The sequence below is a fragment of the Syngnathus acus genome, chromosome 2 (assembly GCF_901709675.1).
Source record: "Syngnathus acus chromosome 2, fSynAcu1.2, whole genome shotgun sequence".
In the NCBI taxonomy this organism is placed as follows: domain Eukaryota; kingdom Metazoa; phylum Chordata; class Actinopteri; order Syngnathiformes; family Syngnathidae; genus Syngnathus; species Syngnathus acus.
The window spans coordinates 7,201,096-7,226,111 of record NC_051088.1 but is presented as its reverse complement, the minus strand read 5'-3'; the positions used below and the strand labels follow the sequence as shown (position 1 = coordinate 7,226,111).

At 41.0% G+C, this 25,016-nt stretch overlaps 2 protein-coding genes and 1 long non-coding RNA gene across 4 annotated transcripts; 1 reads left to right on the top strand and 2 right to left on the bottom strand.

Annotated features, from left to right (window-relative positions):
* Positions 1 to 383: 383 nt before the first annotated feature.
* LOC119137654 lies at positions 384 to 923 on the bottom strand. Its single transcript, XR_005100967.1, has 2 exons — positions 890 to 923; positions 384 to 674 (listed from the first exon to the last, which is right to left on the bottom strand). It is a non-coding gene; the product is annotated as an uncharacterized LOC119137654 (long non-coding RNA).
* Positions 924 to 5,369: 4,446 nt separating this feature from the next.
* Positions 5,370 to 8,944, top strand: borcs6 (BLOC-1 related complex subunit 6). 2 transcript variants are annotated; one of them, XM_037243423.1, is made up of 8 exons: positions 5,370 to 5,474; positions 5,988 to 6,052; positions 6,268 to 6,800; positions 6,901 to 7,081; positions 7,156 to 7,338; positions 8,072 to 8,235; positions 8,331 to 8,414; positions 8,509 to 8,944. In XM_037243423.1, the coding sequence occupies exons 3-8, from the start codon at positions 6,279 to 6,281 to the stop codon at positions 8,632 to 8,634; spliced, it is 1,260 nt and encodes a 419-aa protein (XP_037099318.1). In that variant the 5' UTR covers positions 5,370 to 5,474; positions 5,988 to 6,052; positions 6,268 to 6,278; the 3' UTR covers positions 8,635 to 8,944. The 2 variants fall into 2 exon arrangements, with proteins under 2 accessions (XP_037099318.1, XP_037099326.1); XM_037243431.1 differs by having other exon boundaries at positions 5,385 to 5,457; positions 5,986 to 6,052.
* Positions 8,945 to 11,764: 2,820 nt separating this feature from the next.
* si:dkey-72l14.3 (Glyco_hydro_56 domain-containing protein) lies at positions 11,765 to 24,632 on the bottom strand. The gene is made up of 7 exons (XM_037245875.1): positions 24,293 to 24,632; positions 18,311 to 18,968; positions 14,991 to 15,239; positions 14,307 to 14,453; positions 13,831 to 13,917; positions 13,100 to 13,282; positions 11,765 to 12,341 (listed from the first exon to the last, which is right to left on the bottom strand). Exons 2-7 carry the CDS (start codon positions 18,905 to 18,907, stop codon positions 11,952 to 11,954), a joined length of 1,653 nt encoding a protein of 550 aa, XP_037101770.1. The 5' UTR covers positions 18,908 to 18,968; positions 24,293 to 24,632; the 3' UTR covers positions 11,765 to 11,951.
* Between the last annotated feature and the right edge of the window lie 384 nt (positions 24,633 to 25,016).

Below are 25,016 nucleotides of genomic sequence, written 5' to 3'. Positions count from 1 at the left end.
GTGTCTTCAAAAGTTCATAGATGGTCATATTGAATTTACTCGTGAAGGTTATAGTACATTTTAGATTCACCCTGGAATTTTACCTTAAACCTGAATATCCCTAACTTTTTGGAAGTAGTGTGTTCAAACAGTCACACTGAGCAACACTGCTTCTGACAGATTTTCTTGTTCTTTTCAAATCGAACTGAACTAATGTGGATGGTTGATATTGCATCATAAATGATAGATCCAGAAGGTAAACACTGTACATTTCAAATATTTAGTTTGATTACACTCAGATTAAAGACATACCTTCACTTTAGAATGACTGCAAAGGAGCAACCATTCATCTAAGGGAGAAAACACAGGTAGAAAGGTTTGCCGTGCTGAGGGCTAAAAACACAACCTGGGTCATGTCATTTAAAATGTGCAAGTTAACAGAAAATGGCACTGAGGAGTTGAGTTGTTTGGAGAAGTTGTGACAGTATACTGGGGAGTGATTGAAGTCATAAAAAATTGAGCTCTTCCTTGCTCAAGGGCTCCCCCTACAGCTATGAAGTGTCTTTAACTTTTGGATGCCTCATTGGTGAAAACAAAAATGAAACAGACTAACATGCATTTGCTAATAGAACACGTGAGATGTCTAAGCTGGTACAAAAAGCACTGGTGGAGCTAGAGGAGGGGACATTGGGGCACTGACCCCCCCACCCCCAAAATATGATTGGACCCCTCAGGTTCCAGGCCTGACTTTTGGGTATTTTCTGATTTTTCAGAATTTTTTCCCATCATTCCACCTGTGCCCTGTAGGGAACATTTAAGGCAACTTTAGGTTTGTAAAATATATTTTGTTGTTTTTCTGTGGACCGCACAAAGGGAAAACAATCCAAGCTCCACCGGTGTCCAAAAGAACCATGTGATCCTTATAGTCGTGATATTTTGCTTAAAAATGTTATTTGAAGGAGGAAATGTCGCAGTGGAGCTTCTATAGTCAAACACAATCCGTTCTGGACGATGGGTAACTTCCAATTTGAGGACTTCTATCAAATACGTTTCCCCATTAGTAATAAGGAAGATAATCATTTCCCGGTCTATCACCATTGTAAAACGGCTACCTGTAGAATTTTTTTTTTGAACATACAGTATTAATATTCTTAAAAGTATAAAATAAGCACAGAATGTAAAAACAGTCATTTGTGTGACAAACGTGCAGAGTGAGATTTCTGCGTGTGCTTGGGAGGCGATTCGCTTCATGGAATGCAACTCACTGATGTACATTTCTTTCTTCTGTATTATCCACGTTGCTGGAGTGTACTGAACAGCCAGGTTTGTTTTTCTCACGGGTACTGTTCTGTGGTGGTCACAAAAAGACAAAGAAAAAGCAACTCAATTGTGGAGTAGTACTCAAGACCCTCAACTGAGCCTTTATTTCCTCGAAAATGTTGGTTGGAGGTTTCACAATATACAGTATCTCTAGTTTTGAGGGACTTTCCTTAAGATGCTCACACACTAATTGATGACTAATTGATTGACACAATCTGGGTGATGAATTCTTGTAGATAACCTCATCTCACAGGGATCCAAACTAGTATTTAGATCATGTATTGGTGAGTCTGTTGTCAATTTTAACATGGACAGTAAAAGAAGTTGCGTCGCAAAAAGACTTTGGGCAGGGTTCAATCCAACTTGGATGAGTGGACTTTCTGAGGACTCTGTACAGATTGTGCATGTTTTTCATTTCGTTTTGTGTCTGACACATTTTGGAGCCAGCCGGGCAGATGAGGAACAAATAGCCGGTGTTCCAATGTACATTCTGTAAAATAAAGCAAGCCTTGTGATGGAACCTCGCGGTCAAAAATGACATCACAGACTGTGGCAGTTTTCTCAATTTTAAATATTAGACCAACAAAAGTGGTTCACATGATTTTTGTCTCAGTGTATTTATTTCCCTCAAAAGTTGTGTGCTCACTTTTTTAAAAACTGCTTCCAGCCATTAATCGACTGGAAACATATTCATCACATAACTACTGTGTGTTACTGTGTAAAAGCCGAAAGACTTTTTTTTTTTTAACTTGTTGATTCTACAGGCAGATTGCAGTAATTTGACCTTTCTTCGAACATTTGGTTAGTTGATTAATAACTAGCTACATTTGAAACACCAGTTAATGTAGTTGTGCATTTGAAAGCACTAAACATGTCGTGCAAAAGTGAATAGATTCATTTTGTCTCATTTTCAAACACAGGTGATGTCTAAAGGAACCACATTTGGTTACACCACAGGCCACACTGCGAGGCAATATAACCAGCCGAGTTAGAATTAGTTTGAAATGTGAAAGAAATGTACTGCTTTTGGCTGACTATGGTGTTTCCCGTCATCCAACTTCAGCTGGCGTAGGTTCCAGCTCACCCACGACGCTAATGAGGACAAGCGGCTTTCCAAAGGGATTGATTAAGAGGGTGAACAACAAATTGCTTTTAAACTGTAAGTAAGCAGCGCAAGACTACGTTTTGCATTCTGGGGCAGGATGTTCTTGTGAATGTACTGCATGTTTGCAAAGTCATCAAATTGAACATAGAGGTAGAAAAGACCAAATAAAAATCAAATAAATTCACTGAGTCTGACCAAACAGTCCTCAGACTGTGTTTTGTTTTTTTAGCACTATTGTCACATGCAAGCACAGGGTGCCTCTACTGAAGTGAATGGATGAGAAGAGAAACATTGGCGCTGCAGCTCTTTAAAAGAGCTTTTGTGTATGATGACATGTGAATGTTGAAAGTGTCAAAAATGAGAAAGGCCATGTGAGCCATGTTGTATAAATGAGAATGTGATCAAACGCTTGCACACAGAAGACACATGTCAACCGTCTACAGCAGGGGTCAGGCAAGTATGACCCGTAGGCCACACACAGCTTTCCCAGTTCTTAATCCGTCCCACCAAGTATTTGCATTAGTCCTGTCGTATTTGTTCTTTTATTTTAATGATTTATACTCAAATATAGTTAAGTTAAATAAAACTGCAGTATTTTTTGTTTACCTATCAATGTATCTGCTAAAATATACATATATATATATCTGCTTAGTTGATTCATTGTTGTTGAATTAGTATAAATTACAAGATTATATAGAAGACTATATTTTTTGTATAAATAACAATATTTCGGAATCCTATTTTGCATATTGAAAGACACATTACGAACATCTTTGTTTTCAGGGGGGTTAGCGGCTGGAATGGATTAATGTCATTTCCATTCATTTCTATTAGGAGAGATGATTTGAGATGAGTATTGTATGACTTTAATGGCATCTCAAGCTGATCTCACTTGCAAGGCAAATGTTTCCAAGTGTTTTGAGGTATTCCCAAAAGCTGCTGGTTGATCAGATTGGCCTCTAAGCGAGTTTCCTTTTTTTTCGAGGGGCAACTGTGAAAACGATTGAGCGGACCTATTGGAGTGATGTAATTGTGTTTGGTTAATTGTCGCGGCCTTTGAGGCTTGTCACAGGACTGGAAAGGGAGCAAATGGGATCAAGTGGTCGCTCTCCCGTTGACATCGAGCCAACGACAAAGAGGGAGCAGCTGGGCTACATTACACTCCTTCTTGTTCCCCTTTCAAAAGGTGACGTCCTTCTCCTCCTCCTTTCCCTTCTCGTCTTCCCTGAGCAGCCGCAGCGGCGGTCCGTCCGTTCACGTACACCGACTTTCCACTCACTTAAATGATGTCAAGCACCATTTCATTAGAGGGCTCACAGTGCACAGGCAAGTCAGTGTGATTTATGATGTGCACACATGTAACCTATTGCAAAGAGATGATGAAAATGATGAAGGCACCACTTTTCTCGGTTGTCGCTTATTAAGTCACAAAGGGGGTTTTGTGCTTTTTATTCATGCCATTTATTTTACTGCCAGCACAAGTCTTTTCATATCTCTTATGTAATGTGATGTGTGTCTGTGTGTGCATATTTAACCCTGTTAAATGTCTAATTGACAAGTTTTAAAGGGGATAAATGATGTATAAGTGACTTTTTTATTGTGTAGCACTGTGCGTTAGTGCTGAGTATGTCTGCCTCGCAGTTGTGAGGTTGGGGGGTTTGGACCTTGGCTCATGCATCCCACCTCTTGCCTAAATTTTGCAGGGATCAGTTCCAGCTGAACTGTGGGTGGACTAGCACGATAGAATACGGATGGTTGGACATTTTAATAGCTAGTTTTTCCTGTCCATGATTTGACCAGGTAAGCTTGGTGAAGATCTGACATTTTCAAGTGAGAGAGTCCTACACAGAAGCTGTCACGTCAAAGCCGAGAGGCAAATTGAGTTGCAGCGTTAGCGTAGATTAGTATTAGCTCGCAGTATACAAGTTGTCTATGTGGGGCCAGGGAGTTTACATGCAACACATGCACAGAGCCAAACACAAAGTAAAAAGGGCAATTTGGTGGCTTGTTGTTGAAGTGGTGCATTTATTAGTGAAAACAAAATAATAGCTTTATGTTTTTTACTGTATGGAATGATGGTTATATTAATTTGCAGTCTTGACGAGAAGATGGGACCACCTCTCGGGATGGAGTATCTGATTCTCAGAAGTCTCCAGTAGCACCACAAGTTGCTGCTTCTGGTTTGATTATTGTTTTTTTGAAGCAGTCAAAATTTGCAGTAATTCGCAATGAATTTGGAAAATGTAGAAAAACATTGGCTCTGGTCGTCGTAATTAAAGGCCTTTTTTGTATTTGCAGGAGACAGAACTTCCCCCACAAAACCAAATAGTGAAAGAATGTGAAATTGTCACAAAACGTGCAATAGGCCACCTCCTGGACCCATGAGCACGTTTGCCAAAGAAATAAACCAGGAGGGTCATTAAAGGACTATAACAAAGGTATGAGGCCACCTTAGAAGACTGAATCCATTTGGTAACCTTGCAAATACTGCCACACAGTGGTCAAAGTTTATTACATGCGAAGAGCTCACCTCAATAGGTACCTTTCCATCCATCCATCCATCCATCCATCCATCCATCCATCCATCCATCCATCCATCCATCCATCCATCCATCCATCCATCCATCCATCCATCCATCCATCCATCCATTTGTTTGAATTTGGTAAAAAAGTAATACTTTTTTTATAATACAAAATTACATATATTATGTTAATTAGTTAGCATTGAATTTTGTTTTACTACTTAAAATAAATACATTAATTATTTACAAATTATTAATGAATATAATAAAATACCAAAGAAGTCATAATAAAGGGGAGAAATTAATGAATACTTGGTTTTTCCATTTATAATTCCGTTTTTTAATTTTTACTATATTCCCATAACATAAAGAAGAAAAAAGAAAAGGAAAAAATACATGCGGAACAATTTATTTTCGTTCAAGGCGGAACCCAAACCGTTGCTCTTTGCAGGGAAGGAGTTTCCGAACGGACCTTTTAGATGCTCTGTTTCATGACAGCGTAAACAACCATAGTGATCGTTTACATCATCGAATTAAGTGCCGAATTGGTATGAAAACAAATATGACTATTTGTATATAGATTCCATAGAATGCACCTTTAACGCAGCTGCATGCAATCGTCATTGTCTTTTGAGAGGCCTATAGCCGGTCGATGCTAAGATGCTAAATGTCATTAAATGAAGCAACTCTCCATGTATTTACAGACAGCTAACAGGGCGGCCAAATAGCAGCATTTTCAATATCAGCATTTCAGTTTCCCTCTTAATGCGATTTCGTTTACAGTGGTTTGTGTTTCACCATTTCCTTAAACGACGAGGCGACTTCGCCACGACATAGATTATCATATGATAAGATGTCATGTGATTTCATGCTAGTGCTAATAAAGTTGAATTTGATCTAGGCTACTACTTAGCTAAACGACAGTCATAAAGCTGGAGCCAGATGCATAGGAGGCTTTGATAAGCCCTTTAACAGACGGCGATGCGCAGTTTTGATGACTACATAGTCACATTCAGTTTTGTATACTGTCGTTGACTTGAACTATGTTACTTGTGATTTAGGCTGAAGGGGGGGTCCTGAGTTTACAACCAAGTTCCGTTCCCACAGCAGCGACGTACGGTAATTTGTAAGTACTGTACCGTAGTCCAGTGTTCCCTATGCACTTTAGGAAAAGCTCTCATCCCACAAACCAAAATTTGCATTATTGCAAAATGGGGGTCTTTTTCATTGTCACTGTTGCACCCTTAGAGAATCACTGATTTAGGAATGAAAAGATTGATTAAAAGAAGATTAGAAGTTTGATTAAAAACAAACTAATGTAACATGTTCTCTCTTCTCCAGCGGGTGGAGGGATGAGTCGCTCCCCTGTGATTGACACAGAGGTGCCAGAAATGGCAAATGGGGTAGCGACACCTCCCTCCTCGGAAAACACTCCTCGTGTCGCAGACTCGTTGAATTGTGTGCGGCGTAAGGAGAACTTTCCAGAAGAGGGGTCAGAGGATGCCTCCCACGGACACACAGAAAACCACGTGGGTGCAGAAATCGGAGTTCATGAGCGGCGTTGTTTGGACACAGAAATGGGTCATTATTCTCCACATTCATCTCATGAGATGGACCTCTCCCCCTCTGAGGACACACGCACTGCACACACCGACGACAATGTCGTCTGTCCTGCGGGCTTGGGCGCTATGTGGCCTCTGCGGCAGGACCGCTCAGGGAAAGCACTGTCCGAACATTCGTCTTGGAGAGGACATCCGATCGCCACAGACATGGACAGTGGAGAGGAGGGGAAAGAGAAACAGGATGAGGAGGAGGATGAGAAGAATGACAAGAAATGGCGCAATGAGTCCACGGGAGAGAGAAAGGAGCTCGAGGTGAGGTTTTCGGCGGCTATTTTTGTTTAAATGTGTGTAACTGACATGCTAATTAAAGTCCTCTCTGCTTCCTTGATTCCCCTCTGCACATACGTTCTAGTCGTTACGTCACTACTCTTCCTCAGCACCAGGTCCCAGCACCTCCTCCCCACCGCCACCTCCTCTTCTCCCCTCCGACGACACCCCCTGCCCCCCTCACGTCATGGCCCAGGTGTGGGTCCGCAACGTTCGAGGGATGCAGGACAGCAAGAGCCTGGATGAGATCAGCCAAGCGTGTGGAGGTACAAGCAGGATTTTTAAACATCTACTAAGGGCTTCCACTTTTAAACCTAATATGTCGGTCACTCCTCATTAGGTGGAGCAGGGGCCCGGGGGGCAGGCAGAGGCGGCCAATCCGAGGGTCGACGGGCAACCATCTCCTCAGCCCTGGAGCTGGAGGGCACAGTCAGCCATGAGGGAGACCTCACCAATTTCATTACCAAGAACCTGGAGCAGAAGATCAAGATGAGCTCAAAGCCCAGTCTGGACTGCAGTGACTGTGAGTATAAAGTGGAACAAAGACATTTGTTTCTCCGTTATGTGTTTATCTGGAAAGCCTTTGCAGCTTTGGGGGATATAAGTAGTCAAATGCCAGACTATGTGATACATATAAAATGAGAAATGATTTCCAAACTTGTCACCATTATCGTGACCTAACCTGCACAACTCTTTTTTATTTTATTTTATCTTTTACAGTGGGAAAGTAAAATAAATCAGAGAAAATGTGTTTGGCAAAGAGTGACAACACAGACATGAGAGTATTAATCGACTCGGTTGTCGTGGAATCAACAAAAACCTAACACCATATTTTAAAGTGAAACCACTGAACCGCTGATTTAAAATTTTAAAGTCGTTCCAGTGCGCAATATTACGCCCTTTATCATCTTAGGCACTCAAAATGAAATGACGGCAACAGAATTTTTTTCTACGGATAGGTTGTCACATTATGGACAGCGTGGAACTCGATTAATCAGTGTTCGCCGCTAGGTGGTGATTGGACTCTCAACTACTACGTGTCAGAATGTAAAGAGACTCCAAATGTCCTTTGGGAAAGTACAATTGTGCTAGACTACAGAAGACGATAAAAAAAAAAAAAAAAACTAAGTCAATTTAATAATTGTAAAATGTCATTTTCACTGATAGGAAAACAGATATCGTCTGTCATCTGAAATTAAAAGAAAATCTGATCTCGGTTTCTCCTTCTAATTTCTGAAATGTGAATTTCTCGGCAGCGGATTGTTCAGGTCCCATCTACCGTAGCCGAGGGTTGTCACGACGACCGGCAGATATTCCGCCCATTGATCCGAGCGTCCTTGTTGACCTGCAGAAGCACACTCAAGAAGTGGCACGGAGTGTGGAAGTGATGATGCGCAGCCTCAATGGAACCATCCAGAATGTAAGGCTTGACGACCTGTGAACATGTTGTTCATTTCCTCCGCCATGATTGGTTTTACCGAATGATGTCTTCCTTGTCCCCGCATCTCTGAGCAGATGACGGCTCTGAGCGTGGGCTACATTCAGACATACAGAGACTCAGTGGACAGCCTGGGGGAGTCTGTGGACATGAGTATTAAGGTGATCGGCCGTATTCTGACAAGACCAACATCACCGTTCCCATATGCAAAAATCTAATTGTGTTTGACAAAGTCCCGCTTCATGTTCCCCACAGGGCATGTACACACTGATGGCGCGTTGTGAGGAGTTGGACCGCTCCATGCGGCCCATCGGCATCCTGGCAGCGCAGATACGAGACATCAAGAGGACCTTGGACGCGCTGGAGGCCATCTGCAAGTAACTCCAGCCACCGTTTGTGCCCTGACACCAAGCATACCCCGGGGGTTCCACCTTCCTGCGCTCTTTACTACTGGGGTCATCTTTGCGGAGTACCAGGCATGCTGGATTATTTGGACCTTGCTCGTTATTTAACGATAATCACGTTTGTGTATCGAACCTGAGACTTTTGAAAAGGAGGAAACGTATCCGTCCAGTCAGCTTTGTTCAGGTTGCACTAACCTCTCCTTCTCACATGGAGGGGGGGTGATGTTTGTCACTTTTGCAAGGACAGTCATTTTTATTTTCTTTGGGCTGGGAAGATTCAAACAAAGTCTATTTTTAAAAAATTGCAATAAAGGCACCCGTATCCTTCACTGCAGGCCAAACGGGGGAAGGTGAGCATCACGGAAAGCTGCTTGTATTTATTTTTATTTATTTGGTTATTATGTTGCAAACTTGTGTCTTGGAGATGCCAAAGCGCCATTTAGCAGACATGGGCCATGTTTCTTGATTGCTAGTCAAAGGGTAAATGAAAGCTAGTGATTGATCAAAGTCAAAGTCTGCTTTATTGTCAATGTCTTCTTTCTTTTCTTTCTTGATGTTTCACTGCCCACGATATCACACTTTTTGTTAAACTGGTAACCTTAAGACTCGTCACAGGTGGCTGCCTGGGCAATACTTGTTTGTATTTTGTCAGCCAATGACAGACACAATTACAGCTTTGGAGTTAATGCCATTATAACTGTCCAGTACAGGCAATTCTGTGATGTTTATTTTGTTATTTTTATGACTATGATACTAAGCCACTGCAGTGTCCACCCAATAAACCACTAAAACAAATTGATTCACTTGCAGATTAATTGATAACAAAATGCGCCTTTTGGACCGTGCAAATGAAATGTTAAAAAAAAAAAAAAAAAAAAAAAGGAATCTCTGCTGCTTCCGTTTGGTTGCAAAGTCACCAGTTTCCTATCATGGAGCATCATATATTGTATATCACATTTCACTCAATAAATTCACTTTGGTTGTTGACTCACATTTGATGTGACGTTTCCATTCAGCTGATGGGGTTTCATCATTCAACACATTTTTAGAAGTGTGGAGAAGGATTTTGGACAACTGACACACACATTGGCCAGAAATTGACATTAAAAATGGCTTTGAAGAAAGGTGCATGCACAAACCATCATTTCTAGTCAGGTGGAAATCTAAAGTCAAAAGGTTCAGAGGTTGTACAAATTAGAATTTGGCCATAGTAGAGAAGATACATTTGTATGCAAAGCTGCAGGAAAAATCTTTAAAAATTTCATACAAAATGTGTGAAGAAGTTGCGAATGATGAAAAAAAAAAAATGGAAAATGGGATGTGTACATCCCATCTTTGTGATTTGTAACAAACTTAGATACTCGTCTGTTTTAAGTTTAATATTAACATAACTTATTTTTACAGTATGGAACATTACATAAAAAAACATTTTCATCAAAGCCTAATCGTGCTGGCATCAGCTGTACAATAAGCGTGGGCCACTCACCAAATTTATATTCACCCTGCCTTGTGATGACCTAGGTGATAATGTGGCGGCCGGCCGGCTTCGGCGTGTCCCAAACCTGATTGGGTGAGGTTGATGCAGAATTGACCCACTACCACTGGAGAGCGTCAACGAGCTTAGTATAGTATTGTATTCTTCAGGGCGTTGTTATTGAGCAAGATCAGAGACATTCAAAGTACATTTGACTCGAGATATGTCCCAGTTGTGCCTCAAGTGGGGTAAATTCGGGTTTCCTGGGTACCAAGTGGTTATGGGTTTCATCTGGTTTTGTTCCTGGGCACACCTGTGTTAGCCCACATTGTCTTATATATGGACTAGAAGTGGGCAAAGGTACTGGGTTCCTTATCGACCACATTTCGGATTTGTGGGCATGGGGTCGAGCTGGGTAAACGTGGTGGGTGCAATAAAGGTTGGGCCAGGTGGGCATGGGTTAGGGTTAGGGTTTGCCTGGGCGACACACCTGGCACCTAGTCCAAATCAGAAGCTATTTAAGGGCAGTTTCAGCAATGAGCTGGTGTCAAATGTTTGCATCGCTTGTTTCCATGTGCCTTGTAGTTTTTGAGCGCATGCTCTTTGTATGTTCCATGTGCTTGTGGAGTTTGTTTCTTCTTCTTGCCACCGTAAGTACATGTGACTCTTTGGAATTGTTTGTCTTGTCGTAATTCCTCAAGATATCATTTTGTCCGTCTGTCTAACCTTCTGCACATCCTCGCCATTGGTTATTTTTTGCATTTGTTTTCATGCACCCTAGTTTAATAAAAGTATTTTCCAAATTGGATCAAGTCTTCTGTCACCTGGCATTGCCGTTGTCCTCGCACGACTACATCAAAGCCACCAAAATTACTTGGAGCCCTAAATGGGCAAACACAAATGGGGCCTACATGGGTTGCATATAATTTGTCCAGCAGGAACCCACACAAGGAGCATTCAGATCCTCAGTTCAAGCCCATATAGTCAAATACACATGGGGCCTAGGTGGGACGGACATAATATTCCCCATTTGGAAACTACCTAAGACCCAGTTGGAAACCCACATAAGGTAGATACTTTTTTTGTTAAGCTATTGCATGTTCACATTTGGTAGTTTAATTCCTAATTATTCATCTCTACATTTGTTTTGTTTTTTTAAGAAAACATTTCACCATTTCGTTTTATGTACCAGTGTTTATATACTTATTTATTGTTCTAGGGTATCATAAAATACGAAAAGGAATCCAAATGTTTATTTTTGTTACTTTACCTACTTAAACGCTTAACTAATATGCAATCGTCCACTTTGTGTTTTTCATATGAATTTTCTATTTGTAGTGTACTATTTATTTCAATTGATTATATTATCCCTTGAGAGGAAGTAGCAAATAAAAAAATAATTTTCAGAAATAGAAGCCCTGATTTAAATGTTTCTTAAGGCCCAATAGGCATATGTTAGCTCTGATGATAACAGGCACCTTGCAAAATATACACCCATGTAAATTCCTATGAGATTGAATGATTCAACCTTTAATTTTAAACACTGCAGATTACATAAATTGATAACAAAGAACTTATTCAAGATTTGGTTGGTTTGGAATCAGTTTTATTGGCAGTGGTATGATGTCTTTTTTGTTAAGGTTGCTCATCAACCAGCTTTCCACCAGTACAGTACCACAACTGGAAAAAAGTGACAAGTGCTACAGTATCACTGTGCATTGGCACATCCTCAGAAAGTTTTGTACAGACTTGCATGATATGTCTGCTGTCCTGATTAAAGGCACATCTGTTTAATCCTCATAACTGAAGTTTGCTTCAGTTCACAAAAAACAAGCAGTCACCAGCAACAACAAAACATTGAAAGTGTTTGAAGCCAACGGTGCCGCAGCGCTTCCACTCGGCTCCATCGGTGCCGCAGCGCTTCCACTCGGCTCCATCGGTGCCGAAGCGCTTCCACTCGGCTCCATCGTGGAGGCACCTTTTGTTATGGAATCTGTTGTAAAGGTTGCTGCAGTCCCTCCGAGCTCTCTGGAAATTTGCTCAAGTGTCCCACTGACAGAGGCTCCATCTTTAGGGGATTGATCTGAGACGTCCCCATCTGTAGTCTTGTACCACTGACACTGGAAGTCTTTCTTCCACATCTCAGCTGGGTCCGGTTCAGCTGCCTTAAAGTCTGGATCGGGCTCGTCTGTGGCTTTGGCTGCTTCCGCCTGCCGGTAGAAAATGTTTAGTGGCGGGACTATAATTCAGTACTTGAAAATGAAAATATTTGCCATCCATCCTTTTTCTATTCTGCTTATTGTCATTAGTGTGAGCCGGAGTCGCTCTGCTCATCCACCCTGGACTGGCTGCTGGCTAATCGCAAGGGACATACAGCATAGTCCAGGACTGCGATCTGGTCCAGTCCTCGAGAGTCCTCATCCAGCCTGTTTTATATTTCCTTCCACCAACACACCTAATTGAAATGATCAGAACTATTACCAAGCTTCTGCAAAGATTTCTGGTGATCTGATCACGTGGCGTGTTGAAGTAGGAAAACATCTAAAACAGGTTGGATAGAAATCTCAAGGACCAGACTTGGGCACCCCAGGTATAGACAAATGTTCACATTCATACCTTATGTGGAGAATTTAGAAACTGAAATGAACCTAACATGCATGTTTTACGAATCTGGAAGGAGGCTGAAAGAAACTGGAGTATGCATAGAAAAACAGGAAAGAGGATGGGAATTTGGTTCCCTCGGAAAAAAATGTGAACAGGTGTGGGTGCACTACATCCACATGTCAAGCCAGCTAGCACGACTTTCATCCTAGAATTTGATTTACATTTAAAACGGGCTTGTCCGTTTTCATTAATGGCTCAATGAGGCCTCGATAAGGACATCATTATCATCATGCACCAAATGCCTTCTACAGTATGTGTAACACCTGCAACGACTGCAACAATCATCAATCACTGTTTCTGACACCTTCTCTATCACGTCAGGGGGCGGTGGAAGGTGGAGGTAGGCGGAGCTGTTTGGATTCTGACGGACGCATCTGCCTTTTCCTTCACAAAGGGAGGCTGAGCAGAGGCCGGTTGCTGTGGTTACGTTGAGAGAGTAAGGTCCCAAGAGCTTGCGGACAAACTCTGCCAGGTCTTGACATTCTCTCTGCATATAGACACACAAACACATTGAAATTGATTTGAATGAGAACCTTTTCCCCTTTTGTATTATTTCCTTGAAGAGATGTCAGTTTCAATTGAAAAATAACAAACACTACAAGATCCCTCTTGGTATTGACAATAGACAAAGAAGCTGCAGTCAACATGGATCAGTAAAGTTTTTGGGGGGTTTTTCAGTCCACCACCAGTCACTGATAATGTTTATTTGAAAATGAAGTCAAAAATCATGAAGGTGGGATATTTTATTTTTGTTTTATATTTTATTATCTTCAAAATGGCATTTTGTTTCCCAACGGGCCAATACAGGATGCATTATCAAATTATATCAGGTATAAATAAATAAATAAATAAATAAATAATGCACCCATAGACACATTTATTAATTGTCAAATACATTTTGTCGGCTATTATTTGCAACTGTACTATTTATTGATTTTTGAATGATAGTCACATTTTACTTCTGCTCTCCATTAATCCAGCTCTCTATGTTTTTCCTTTTCCATGCAATCACTACTGACTGAGACAATGTCTTACATCGGTCCTGGTCTCACTTCTCTGCCAGATGACCACCCCGGCTGTTCCCATGGCAGCGCTTTCCCCAATGCTGCTGACCAGGTCTGCCTGAAGGAGGACAAGGTGCAAAGACACTGAAAATGTTTCCCGTATTGGATTGCCAGCAACATTCTTTACACTAAGACTTTTTGTGCACTTCCTGAAATATCCTTTTGTCATGTTATAATAGTGCCTCGGTGGCATCTTGTGGTCTTTTGTCATCAAGCAACTATGCTGAAGTGAGGGGAGGAGCTTCTTTTCGACAGGCCAAAGCAGTGGCTAATAGAAAAGCTGTGCGTCGTTACCATGTTGTGGCATGTCATCGTTCTAATTTCCTTCTTATTGACCTCGTATGATGCATCCCTGCCTTAAAAACCTCTTTTCAGACCTATGAATTCGGAACATTGAAGCACTCGGCCTCTGTCATCATGTGAGTCCAAATCGCACATGTATCCCACCTGAGAAAGGAACGTGTTGGTCGAGGCGTACACACTGTTGACCAGTGGAAACACGGGAAGATCGAACGATACTCCAGCCAGAGAGGAAACTCGTAGCGCCTCCTGGATTTGACTGGTCAAATAAAGCTTCCCTCCGGATGTTCCACCCTGTACAAAAAGTGGTCAGGCTGATACATTTGTACAAAAACCAGAAGCAATACATGATCATGAATCTTGAGGATATGACCTGACATATTTGGACAAAGTTGGAATCAAAACAAAGTCCTGATGTGTTGAAAATAAGCTTGTGTAAATATGCACAGTGCAGCAAAGCTTCTGGCAAGCCAAAAATACTGGTGTCCTTCTCTTGTCTTGTTTACACTTGTTTGACACCTTCATTTCCTGTACAGAAGATGAACCATTGATGGTGCGCTTTCCTAAAAAGAAAACATTCCATCTGTTGTTGATAAAACATCAGCAATTTGTTTTACATTTGGCTCCTTTGTTGCAGCAGATGCGAACCCACCTGTGAAATGTGCATACTGAACACTGATCTATGGCTTACTCGTGCATACTTAATACTTTGCTGAACGAAGATGCGGCCCGTGATGAAAACAAGGCTGACACCGCTCACCTTTGTGGTAAATATCAACAGGAAAATCAAATCAAAACATTGAAATTTTTGAGCCCAAAGGCTTCACCCACCTGCAGCTTCTCCAGGGTGAGAAGAGGGTAAAGGGCGGAGCATCGCTTCCACAGCCAGAGAAGCTCATCATTGAGGGTCTTTTCAGCAGGGGGGCACTGGCCGCTGTAGTTGGCTAACGCGGTTTGGGCCGAATCGCCATTGTAGCAGCTCGGGTAAGGGGAGACGCCCCACAATGCTTTGGGTCGCAGCCGTCTGATTTCTCTCAGGGTTTCCATCATTACTGACTGGGCTGCTGCCTCAAAGTCCACCTGGCACAAGGGCATAGAATTACTTTAGGTCATATTTGGCCGTCCTTTTTATTTTTTTAACCAAATTTTGTATTGGCCGATCGCTGTCAAAAATGTTCTATATTGTGAGTAGGCGGCATCTTGTATTTCTGTTTTGTATTTAACAATAAAGAAAAGCCTTGACACAATTTTTAGGCAGTGGTTTTGTGAGACCCACTATGCAGTTGTGAAAAACCTCTGAGGTGAGTCGACCCATTAAAAAAAGCCCCAAGCATATAATCCATAAATGTTCATAATGTAATCCTGGTTTGTACGATTGTTGCATCATATTTTTATTAAACTTTTTTATTTAACGTGCCACTTTAGTTGAAATGTTCCCATTATGGACTTATACAACTTTCTTATATTAAAATGAATTTTTGTATTGCCTTGAGCACACTGGAACATGTTGTTCCGAAGGAGGCCATCAATAATGACTTGTCTGACAACAGTACATGTTTCTATTGTGTGATGATCCATTAGAGTTGCATCTGGACTCAGAGGGAGGTCCGCAACAATTTCTTTACTCTTTTATGTTTCAGCTGGCGAACCCTGTTCAAAAGGTTTTTGATGCATTTAGGTGTTTTAGTTTCCATCCTTGTAATACTACAGTGTCCCTAAATCTCATACATTTGTATACAAGCTAAATGTCCTCAAAAAGGACTTGCTATACATTTTCAGTATTTATATAACAATGTCCAGTTCATAATAGATTCACTCTTACAACATAGTTAGTACATGGTGAAAAAGTAACAATATCTTTTGGTCTGAACTTTTCTTGATTTCCTCTGTTCCAATGACCTCACGTTTAATTCTGCCTCACCAAGTGGAGATCATCAGATAACGGGATCAGTTTGGATTACTCTGCAAGGTGCCGGCAGCACAGAATGATAGACTTTTCTCTAAATAACCACAGTGGGTGGACTTGATATACGTACATGTAACAGTGGATATAATAATCAGTTTCAGTATGTAATAAATGACTGCTTTTCCAACATGTGAATGGTTTTGACAATATTCAACATGATCTCTGCCATACCCTCCTCAACGGGGCTCATGAAAGAAATAATATAGTAATTAGAAAATTAAACGTTGCATATTTGTCATACATTTAATTATTAAGTTGCCCCAAAATAAATAAATAAATAAATAAATAAATAAATAAATAAATAAATAAATAACCATGCAAGCACAGAATTAACAGAGCCAAGATTGAAATTCGGTAATTGTTATCAGTGCACTTGATTTAAAAAAGTAAACAGAATGGCTGATTGTCATTGTCACGTCAACTGACAGGCACCAATCATGCATTCAAGGGAGTGGCTGGTGGTGTAGGGGTACACTCGCTTGTCTTGTGTGCCGACACCGTGAGTTCGATCCCCACATATGACGGTGTGAATGTGTGTGAGTGATGATGTGAATGTGTGTGTGAGTGACCAAAAAAAAAGATCATGCATTCAAGTTATCCACTCCAAACCTGCAGGGGGCAGATAAAAAACAGCCACGCCACAATTCACCAAACTTTCTGTCAGATGCCAGGGATGGCCAAATTGCCTGCAGACCAGCATGTGAGTTGGGGGAACAAACAGTGAAAGAAAAAAAATCTTAAACAAAGAAAGCAAAGAAAAAAACCCCAAAGAGACTCCTCAGTTTCTGGTCACACACAAGTGGTAAGAAATGGACTTGAATGCTATAGTTCTAAGTTTGGTTAATGCTTAGTTTGTTTGAAATGTTTGGCTTGAACTACAAGCTGTATTTATATGTATTTATTTGTGTGTTTATCAATCAATCAAAGTATTCACAAAGGCAAAGTGGATGTTTATGTTTGGTATATACTTATGTTTAAACACTCAGTTAAGTTTTTGTACTTATGCTTCATATTTCCCTGATATATGTATGCAATTACTGAACTTAGTTAAACTTGAAATAATGCAATCTTTTCTTTGTTTAAGGTTATCAACCTAATCACCCTCTAATTAACCTTGCAATAAACTGTAAACAGAAAAAGGAAAAAGAGGAAGATCTGAGTTGTTCTTCCGTTCTAAGGACCAAGGCCCTTTTTCAAGTTGGGCAAAGAACTGGGAAAAAATCAGGGCAACTTAACAGTCATATTTAGATATCGTGTCAATGTCCCTTCAACTTAAAAAAATGAATAGTTTTAATTGAACAATGCGTGTTTAAATGAATTCTGATTCTTTCAGCTGCTTAGCTTGTATGATGGTGCTCTATTGCCACCCACAACCTTGCTTTACAAACCACTCATAGTTAATTGTGTGCTTGATGTTTGGGAGAGCAGTTGACGTTCCCAACCTGGCAACATTTGCCACAAACATTCATCAATGTGCACGCTACCATGTCAGCAAAGGAACGTTCCAGCACAAATGTAGTCTTTGTGATTACCTAAATCTCCGGATTTAGCTGCTGTCAACCATCATCGTCCACATCAATATATAATGTTCTACCAACAGCTTTGCACTATATTGATTTTATGGGGGAACGATACAGAAATCTGCAGCTTACGGTAATTGCATATTGGTTTTTACAGCTTTTTATATTGATATGGCAGTATTGACAACGTAAATATTGATGTTTATGGCCCCAGAATGCATTGCGTCTTCAAAGGCATCTAGTAGGTGTGCCTAAGAGGAAGATTCTGATGATTGAGAGCATACTCGTCCTAGATATGCGGCCATTGTAGGAACAATGTTTTGTTTCCCTCTCAAAATCAAAAACAGAGATAGAACTGAATACCTTAGGCCAGGGATGGGCAACTTAAAAGATAGCCCATACATTTTCATCAGCGCTATTGTGGGGCCTCATCAAACCACACATTTCATCGATGTGTGAGAAAATGTTTAAATATGGACAAGATTCAAACTCGCAACCTTACAACTGCAAGGCTTACTCAACTATTCACTAAATATTCGAACTATGAAATTGCAGAGGAGGCTTAATTGTATCCAATATTAGTCTCCACCACTGCAAAGTTTTTGTCGATCGCCTCTTTGTGAATGTCTGACAGCTCTCATCTGCCACACTTTCTCCCTTCTTACCCGCGACCACTTCTCCACCTCCTCCGGGGTCCAGTTAGGAAAGAAGGCTTTCAGCAAGTTCCTCGATGCTTCCTGATACACGGCCTTCTTCTCTCGATTTCTTAACCACTGCGGTAGCCACTCGGCCCAGCGTAAAACGCCCAGCCCGAGATACCTGGGCGTAGGCAAAGCTGCATCTAAATCCATCTGAGTTTTCTGAAGATGGCTGTCCAGCCGCGTGTGCTGCGGTAAACCCCCATTGACCCTCGTGTCTTTGTCGATAAAATATGGGTAGCTTCCCAGCGTGTCCTCGTAGAAGACGGCCACACGGCCCTCGCGTTCCATCCCAAAAGAAGCGGGGTCCGGCCTCATGGTGCAGGAGGAATCGGGGATGCCCCAGAAAATGATAAAAGGCTGTCCGGACAGGAGAGGCGGGCGAGCTGGCTGCGGCGGACCGGCCGCACTGAGGCCAGCGAGCAGTAAGACAAGGAGGGTCTGTGGAACTGTCGCCTGTCCTCCAAGGCCAGCTGAAGAGCAAGAGATGACTGATGGCTTAGTCCTGTGTTTAAATTGCGGCCATCTTGGCTTTAGATTGAGTGGTGGGTTGTTCCATGCCATTGGAGCTACTCACTCACAATCAGTCTCTCACTCCTTCAGACTCCAGCAGCCAACCATGATCCTGAAAAACAATCGGCAGAAAAATAAGTCAGTCATGGTCGTGATGTTGAGCATAGGTGACACCTGTGCGCTCCTCAAATTTACAGCACAAACAAACAGTTGGAAAATCATTCTACATTCATATTCTGTTTCTGTTTCTGTTTTTAGCATTGCTAATAAAAATTTCAGCGGTAATCCATTGAAGAATATTCATCAGGTCTCATTGATGTCACATGCAATCTGTGACATCGAGTGTATAAGAAGAATAAGCAGAACTTTGTTACATTTGGATGGAGTCTGATTGATTGTACGGTGTGGATTATTAGCAAATGATTTGCCTCAGTGAAATCCATTACGCTCATGACATTATCCCTTAAAATCACACCCGCAGAAATGACTTTGGACACACAACCTACTTTTTGCCAATAATGGTGTTTGCTTCTCATCCACCTCCATGATTTGGGATTTAGGCTCTGCTTTCTACTCTGGATGAATATGTAGTATTTTCATTTTGTCTGGAAAAGAACAGGCACTGAATGCATATGATTTATTGATGCCAAAGAGACTGGTTGCATTTCAGTTTTTGTTGCTATACAGTATTTATTTCCTTGTTCTTCTAGTCATTGTTACTATATTCGTATTTCATTTGCATTTTTTTCAATTTGACATGGTCATTCCATTAACGGGGAGCACCGAAATGTCATATATTTGTGTTTCTGCATTTTCTTAATCTTACTGGGAGCTAAAGAGTCATTATATTAAAAAAAAAAAAAGTGCAAAGTAAGTGCTCCAGTAGTATTATGCTGAGACTAGAAGAAGACTTTCAGTTCCGTACGGTAAATTATGCAAAAAGGTTCTATCATGTATGATGAACGTGAGCGCAGGGAAGGAAAAAAAAAAAAGACCTCTCCTCCATTATGTGGTCCAGCATTCTTACAAAATTATTCTCTGTATATTTGTGGAGAATAAACTTTTCTAAAAAGTAAAACAAATCCTGACACTATCCCATAGCATTTGTTTACACGACGACTGCTGCCTCTGCAACCCGACCCTGTCCGCCCGTCCTTCTGTCCATCCTACCTGTCTATCCATCCATCCATCCATCCATCCATCCATCCATCCATCCATCCATCCATCCATCCATCCATCCATCCATCCATCCATCCATCCATCCATCCATCCATCCATCCATCCATCCATCCATCCATCCATCCATCCATCCATCCATCCATCCATCCGTGTTCAGCTCATTCTCAATAGGTGAGCTGACTTCAGACAAAAGATCAAGTACATCCGACACTGTTCACCTGCCGATCACACACACATACAACTATTCACTCTGACTTTCACAACTACTGTTTGTTGTCTTCAATTTGCATCACATGCATGTGATTGGAATGTGGAAGGAAGCCACAGTACCCAGTGAAAACCTATGAAAGAACAGGGGAAACATACAAACTCCGCACCAGAAGACCTGAGTTGAGATTCAAACCCAGAAACTCACAACTGTGAGGCAGACGAGCTAACCACTGCCTTCAATGCGACATAAAATAACTACAGTAATTTATGTTGTGGAATACTGGATGCACAGTTTAATTTTTTTCTTTTGATTTTTTTTCCTTGGCCCTCCTAGGTCATGTTTCCCCCACACGAACGATTTGCACAAGCATTTGGTTTGTTTGTTCTCAGCCTCCTCACCACATCACCTTCCAGACTCCAGTGAGTAACGCTCTTTTGTTGTCGCCACATGGTTTATGCATCACAATTCTTGTTGTCATTTTTGTTTCTCATCTCTAATTCTTGTCAGGTCAAAGTTATTTTGTTCTGTTCAGACGGTACCTTGACACGTTGTTACAGTATTAGGAAAAAAAAAACAAGATTGAACAGATTTTTATCCTATTTACTCAGACAAGTTTTACTTGCAAATGCATACGGGGGCAACAAAACTGACTGAACACATCAGTATAAATGCATCTTTTATTCAGCCCTGAGTGGTGGAAACAAATGAGTGGGAGCAGCACAGAGCAAAGCAAGACAAGATTCAATATTTGAGCGCTATGTGAGCTTGAGGTCATCTCCTCTATGAAATCAAGCCACAGAGACACTGATATATCACACCCAATAAAGCATCCATAAGCCTCTGGTACATTTTTCTGCTGGAGGGAAAGCCTCTAAAATGTGACTTCTTCCATTTTAACTTTGTAAATTCAGGGCTCCGTCCTTTCTGTGTATTCACCCCATGCTTGTGAGGGATTTCCTTTTGGATACTCTAGTTTCAAAATCACAGTATGCGGTTATTTTTAGCTTGCTTTGTTGTTGAATAGTGGATCTTTTATACACGCATTGAGAAATGTAATTTGGAAAATGGGTTGTTTTAAGCGCACATATTTATTATTTTGATTTTGTTTCATAGATCTGATTAGTTGGTCCAGTGTGGCCCTGCAGTAGCACTCATGAAAAATAATGGCCCTGCCATCATTTAAGTTGGCCTTCCTTGCCTTAAAGTGTACTTGATTATTTTAACAGTACAACAGAACAGCTGAATAATGTCCCAGATCATATCCTTACTAATGCAAAGAGGGTTAAAAGGTCATAGAATGCATAGTATACACTAAGTAAAGGCTTTTTAATCCTTGCTCATTAGTGCCAGACAGAGGAGACCTCCAGATTGTCTTTAGTTATGAAGTTATATTTATGATAATAATTTCATACTGGGTTCACCTCCATTTTTTTTCCCCCCAATTCATTCATTACCTTTTGTACATGTCCCACACAGTGGGTAAAGTGTGAGTTAGCAGCAACACAATGTTGTACTAAGAAAATACATCTAAAGCATTACGTTAGGAATTATGAGTTCACGGCCATTCATTTTATAATGCAAAGCTTTTTCAAGTGACCTTTAACTGTCAGTTTAAGTCCCCACAAGCTGCTGTGTTGCAGAATATGCGCAGGGCTTCACGCAATGTCATAGGTAAAAGGCCAGGGTGATGGTTGCTTAATCTGTTGAGACAAAGCTGCTGGTCTGTGTTTACAAGTCAGTCTGGACTGAGGCTCATTCTGAGCCCACCTCTCCTGCTCAATTCAAATGAATACAGATACATATCTATATATTGGCAACTGCAAAACATAACGGCATCTAGATTTGGTTTTTGATAGAGACCTACAAATTACTGCTAAGAAATTTTAAAACATTTTGTGTGGTTGGTTAAAGTGTTGGTGGCACTGCCTTTATAGATACACGCAGTACAATCCAATCAGGAAGTGAGATTAGAGTAATAATCATGTCAGCCCTATCTAACTGCCTGAAAAAATACACAAGGGTGTCTGCATATTTTTATGGGCTAAACTAGATTAACAAAAGGTTGAAAAAAAAGTCTGATGTCAATCTCTTTTGCCTTACTGACTACGCTTACCTGCAGATTTTTTTTCCAATCACTGGAAATACTTGAATTTACTGTAGAATGGAAAACGTAAGGTTGAACTGAATCCATTGTGGGACGCTCGGACGACTATTCAGAATTGTGAACAGTTTTTGCTCCAATGGAAATAATGGAAGTGAATTATCTGGAATGTGTACCTGGGTTGCTTGCCATTGTAAACATTTACCAAGCAGGCAGGCAATTTTGTACAGCCATTCATGTGTAAAAATACCTCATCCACAGTTAATATCCATCCATTTTAATCCCACTCATTGTGTTGTGGGTTGCTGAAAACTGCAGTCTATCCCAGCTGACTTTGGGCAAAAGGCAGACTATACCGTAAATTGAGCATCCGTCAGTGACATGCAGTACAGAGACAGGTAACCTTTCACACCCACATTCACACCACCACTCAGTGCAAATTGAATACACAGGCAAAGGAAGTTACGCCATCGGTGACTCATTGTTGTGTGGGCACGTAACAATGACACACTTGTTAAGGCAATGGTTCTTAAACTGGGTTGTGGAGAACGCCGGCGTCCTGAGAGTCCCAATTTCGGGGTCCACAAGGTAATTTGCAATAAATGATCTTGCATCATGCACAGTCACACCGTAAACTGTAAACACAAATATACTCAAGCAATGACTGCTCCCTACCTTAGATTTGGTCACTTAAAAGCTGTGATATGATTGTGATAAATCTCACATTCTACTAGTACATATTCTATTCTATATGTTTTATTAATATCATATCGATGTTAACTCAGTCGATAGACTTTTTACAACATTTGATATTTCAATATTGTTTACTTCACACAGGAACATATTGAGAGGATTATTCCCTATAAAGTTGTTTGTTTTATATTTATTTGTTGGCTCAATCCTGCAAATGCATAGCAATTATAGCTTTCCCCATCCCCTTTTGTGGAGAGTTGTAGCATAATCTTTAGCGGAAACACTCACTGTATGTCAGTAATGTTAGCTAAATATTAATTCAATTAATTAAATAATTAAATTAATTCAATCCATTAATTTCATTCAATTGAATTTGGGGAAATTCTTTTCAAGCACATCACTGGAGTGTTTAATTTGAAACGTTCACAATAACCATTCTCATCAAAAATCGCAAGTAGACTGTCTACGAGTATCAATAAATATGAGTTTAGAATTGCCAAATACATGATGCGGAATGTACTTAGGACATAGTGATTATAAGAGGATCGCCCTATCAATGTTATTATGAGGCAACGATACACTGAATTAACCAATGACATCATCTGCACGACCCGAAGCCTCGTTTGTCACCGAAATGACACACGCTCTGAATTTGGTCTTCATTAGGCATGCCCACTCTTGCTCGAGACAAGCTCCGAAGCATCTGTACATTTCATAACATCACTACGAGGCCCCTGACGTAAGCATTCATCTCGAACGCCAGGACTTTACAGGCCCTTTAGCCTCGACATGTTCATCGTGTTAATTCATCCCCATGGCTAGCAATGATGAAATGCTAGCGAAATGTCACATGACCTTTAACAGTGTAGAGTATATTATTCTTCCGCTTATAACTGGCCTTGTTGTGGGTGGAGTTAATCCTTGCAAGATGAATTGGGGCTTCAAGAGGTACGCTGAGGTCCCGTATGTTTTGATGACCTCTTGGGTGGTGTTACCCATAACTGCTGGCCATCTTTTTGCAGTTTTTATCAAGAAACACACATCTGTAATTAATCCTTGGTGCTTACTATTTTGCGTGACATTATGGTGTTAATTGTAATGAAAGGAATTGTACAGTCTTGGGTCTTATAAATTGTTTTATGGCCAGAATAACATTTTGTACCTAATCAACTACATTTTCTTGCAGAGTTGTAACCGTAAAAGTAGTCCACAAAAATCTTTTTGGTCAATGCCAAGAGGTTGCAAAACTTACCAAAGCCAAGGTTGGGTTCTCCTCACAGTCTGGACATTGTTTCAGAGTGTCTTCACCTGAACTGCAAATGCTTTCCTCTTTAGAAAACTCCACGTCGTCTCCTGGATTAGCGGAGACATGGAAAAAGACACGCAAAAGCAGCCTAACACCCGGAAGAGAGAGTGGCAGAAAAGCAGGGGGATGAAGTGTCAGGAATAGCCAAGTGAGATGAAGATTGAAAAGAAAAAGAAAAACGAAGGGATGACATTAGAGAAATTCACCGAAGGAGTGATAAAGTAGTACATGGAAAGATGTGTGGGTTGGAATGCAGGGGTGTATGTGCCGAGCTCGGCTTCCTTCCCGCGAGATGCTAAACGAGTTCAGCAATGACCAAAGCGTTTCACATGACCATCGACACCGGCCGTAATCCCATAATCCTCCCCTACACTGCTGCTACCCTTGTCCAAACAAACACTTGACGTGTTGGATTATCTCACCTGGCTTCCTCTCTGCCTGCATATACTTTCTCTCTGACTTCCGCTCTTGTTGGTCTATTTCTCCCTCTCCATCGTCTTATTTTTCACTGCCCTCTGTGTAGGATACTTTGAACTACCCAACGATGTTGGAACAGTTTGCAGAAAGACCTCATTAGCACTTCCCACCATTGGTTCATATAGTCATCTTGAATTGGAGTTTCCAAAATCAAACGTTCTTGTAGTTGTACAATTGAATGTTTTTTGTTAAT

Bases quoted from the DNA above. Each gene is read 5' to 3' on its own strand.
- borcs6 (XM_037243423.1), top strand. From the start codon at position 6,279: ATGAGTCGCTCCCCTGTGATTGACACAGAGGTGCCAGAAATGGCAAAT. The intron at 7,339-8,071 runs GTGAGTATAAAG...ATTTCTCGGCAG, and splicing joins CAGTCTGGACTGCAGTGACT to CGGATTGTTCAGGTCCCATC. The intron at 8,415-8,508 runs GTGATCGGCCGT...TGTTCCCCACAG, and splicing joins CTGTGGACATGAGTATTAAG to GGCATGTACACACTGATGGC.
- si:dkey-72l14.3 (XM_037245875.1), bottom strand. From the start codon at position 18,907: ATGGCATGGAACAACCCACCACTCAATCTAAAGCCAAGATGGCCGCAA. The intron at 13,918-14,306 runs GTGGGATACATG...GTCCTCCTTCAG, and splicing joins CCAACACGTTCCTTTCTCAG to GCAGACCTGGTCAGCAGCAT. The intron at 12,342-13,099 runs GTGTCAGAAACA...TTCTACCGGCAG, and splicing joins CCCCTGACGTGATAGAGAAG to GCGGAAGCAGCCAAAGCCAC.